This window comes from Cetorhinus maximus, chromosome 23 (genome assembly GCF_964194155.1).
Source record: "Cetorhinus maximus chromosome 23, sCetMax3.hap1.1, whole genome shotgun sequence".
Taxonomy (NCBI): Eukaryota; Metazoa; Chordata; class Chondrichthyes; order Lamniformes; family Cetorhinidae; genus Cetorhinus; species Cetorhinus maximus.
In genome coordinates, this window is record NC_135901.1 from 62,172,025 (window position 1) to 62,175,092 (window position 3,068).

At 42.7% G+C, this 3,068-nt stretch overlaps 1 protein-coding gene across 1 annotated transcript; it reads left to right on the forward strand.

Moving 5' to 3' along the window:
• The first annotated feature begins 1,443 nt into the window (after window positions 1–1,443).
• LOC144698073 (putative G-protein coupled receptor 139) lies at window positions 1,444–2,346 on the forward strand. Its single transcript, XM_078569997.1, has one exon. It carries the CDS (start codon window positions 1,444–1,446, stop codon window positions 2,344–2,346), a length of 903 nt encoding a protein of 300 aa, XP_078426123.1.
• The last annotated feature ends 722 nt before the right edge of the window (window positions 2,347–3,068 follow it).

Below are 3,068 nucleotides of genomic sequence, written 5' to 3' on the forward strand. Positions count from 1 at the left end.
TGGAGAAAAATTGCTCTCATGAGGTTAAAGTGATGGACTCATGGTTCATATGTAAGTCTGGTATCGACTGAACACACGAAAATATGAACCAATGCACTAAAACAAGAGTAGGCGACTATTTGTCTTGGCCCTGCTCCACCATTCAATAAGTTTATGGCTGGCCTGATTGTAACTTCAACCCCACATTCCTGCATACCCCGATAACCTTTCGCTGTCTTGCTTATCAAGAATCTATCTGCCCCTGCCTTAAAAACAAACAGTGCCTGCTTCCACCGCCTTCTGTGGGTACGCACGACCCTATGAGAGAGAAATAAAACCTGCTTATCTCTGTCTTAAATGAGCGACCCTAGTTTTTAAACATTGACGCCTATATCTATATTCTCGCGCCAGAGGAAACACCCATTGCATAGCCATCCTCTCACTATCCCTCCGGTTCTTATATGTTTTCAGCAAGTTGCTTCTTACTCTTCTAAACTCCTGCCAATACAAGCCTAGCCAGTCCAACCAGCCCTCTGATGAGAAATTTGACATTCCAGATATTAGTCTGGTAAATGTTCTCTGAACTGCTTCCAATGCGTTTACACCTTTCCTTAAATATGGAGGTCAATACTAGACATAGTACTCCAAATGTGGTCTTAGCAATGTCCTTTATAAGTGAAGTACAACCTCCATACCTTTGTAATCATTTCCTCTCACTGTGAGCGCTAAGATTTAGATGCTACCTGATTTACTCCCCCGAGTGAAAAGTAAATATAGCCCTTTATTATTCAAGGTTATATATTCTATTATATTAGTTAGGCTGAAATTGAAGAATTTTATCTTTTTTCACTACTGTACGCCAGAGAGGAGAACAAGGTCAAGTTTTTCAGAAGAGACCAGAGGCTCAAAGGGTGGTGCGCGGGTGTCAGAACTCCTCTCTCTGAAGAGCCTTGAGAAGCTGGGACTCAAGTCACATGAAATCTTCGCAGTTATCATGAATTTACATCAGAAGTATCAGAGCAAAAGAAAACAATGCTTTGGCTGACGAGTCAGTAAGGTGAGAGATAAAATTTATCAACATTGAAAGAAGCAAAGGCAAAGTTTGGGTACAAAGTAGGTGGTTTTAAAAGAATGCAGGAGTTCTGCTAGCAGCTCGCTCAGCATTCACCCCTCAAACCACATTAACAAAATCACTTTAACTGGCCACTGATCTCCTCTCCCTTCAGTTCGTGGGATTTTAATTCCAGTCGCAAACTTGAAAACATCTTGGAACGCATGATTCGAATATTATCTAAAAACGTAATAGGGTAAATGCAACCATGGCCCCAAATCTCTGAATCAGATTCTCAAACACACACATTGAGGTCGACAGGTGATCAAAATGTACAATAAATAACAGGTACTTAGCAGTCGCCTAATAGTTGCATTCAGTTTTGTTTCTTCGTTCTGTGAATAGCGAACCTAATGTCCATTCTGATCCTTCCCCGGGGCAGGTGCGGTCCCTCCACATGCATCACTCGTTACCTGGTGTCCATGGCAGTCACTGATCTCCTGGTTGTTATCGCCGCTCTGCTGCTGAACCCAATCAGTGGTATTTATGTGCCAGTCACTTTCCTGTCCACCACTGCGGCTTGCAGCATCAGCACGGTGCTCATCTATTCATGCCGAGACTGTTCCGTTTGGCTGACCGTCGCCTTCACCTTCGATCGATTCGTAGCCATTTGCTGCCAGAATATGAAAACAAATTATTGCACTGGGAAAACGGCTTGTATGGTCATATGCTCAGTTTTCACACTGGGAACTTTGAAAAACATCCCTTGGTACTTTGTGTACGAACCCGTCTATGTGATTGACCAAGTGCCCTGGTTTTGTCGAATTAAATTAGGCTTTTACGCTTCATTTGCATGGACAGGCTTTGACTGGTTCGACTGCTTGTTAAAGCCGACTATCCCGTTCCTCATGATTTTACTGCTCAATGCTGTGACGGTCAGAAACATTATGGCGGCCAGCAGAGCCCGAAGGAGACTCTGGAGACACAGCAATGGAAAGAGTGAGACTGACCCGGAGATGGAGAGCCAGAGAAAATCCATCATTTTACATTTTATTATATCAGGCAATTTCATCATATTGTGGACCACCTATGTTGTGAATGTTGTGTATGTGCGCATTACAGATGGTTCTTATTTCATAGGGTTTGATTTCAAAGACCCAAAATTTATTCTAGAAGAAAGTGGAAGCATGCTGCCACTTCTGAGCTGCTGCATCAACACGTGTATATATGCAGTGACACAGGCTAAGTTCAGGCAGGAGTTAAAGAATGTTCTGAAACAGCCTTTGTACTTCATCGTGAAATTGGTCAATAAATAAAGAAGGCGAAATCATTTAATCATGAAGCCCTGTCTCATATTCCTTCTGGAACCTTTTATGTTCTTACTGGAAACATGGCCTGTTGCCATGCGATGTTACACCTCAAATTTCCCTCCCCAAATCCAGCACACATACATGCACACAGACAGACAGAATCAAACAAACTCAAACACAAACTCACACGCACAATAATACACACAACAAACAAACAGACAAGCTCACATGCGTGCAAACACAAACACACACACATGCACACACACAAGCACACACACACACCCACGGCAGATAACATGTTTTTTTTATCTATTTCTGTTGGGCTGTGGATTTAAAACTACAATAGCTGAAGTTTGAAGGACATATCTACTGAAGCAGGATGAGAGGTATATACAATGTTGTTTTCCTGGAACAGTGTGTGCCCTGAAAGGCGAATGGTGCCAGAAAATTGTCCTGAACAAAGGGATCTGACGACAGAACTTTAATTGGCTCCTGACCAGCCGAACAGGTTTTCTGTGGTAGGAGTGCAGCGGTTTAGCTACTGGCCTGAAAAGAAAAAAGATGTAGAACCTTTTTCTCCTGTGTGTTGAAGATTCCAGAAATTCTACAACAATAGCTAGCTGGCTCACCGAAAACACCAGCAAAGAGGAAAAAGGGAAAATCACCGTTAGAGGCATTGGAAAGCAAGTGCTCAAACAGTGAGCTAAAAACTGGAAGCTTTCATGCCG

What these genes read in the sequence shown, in the direction of transcription:
- LOC144698073 (XM_078569997.1), top strand. Translation starts at nt 1,444, where the DNA reads ATGTCCATTCTGATCCTTCCCCGGGGCAGGTGCGGTCCCTCCACATGC.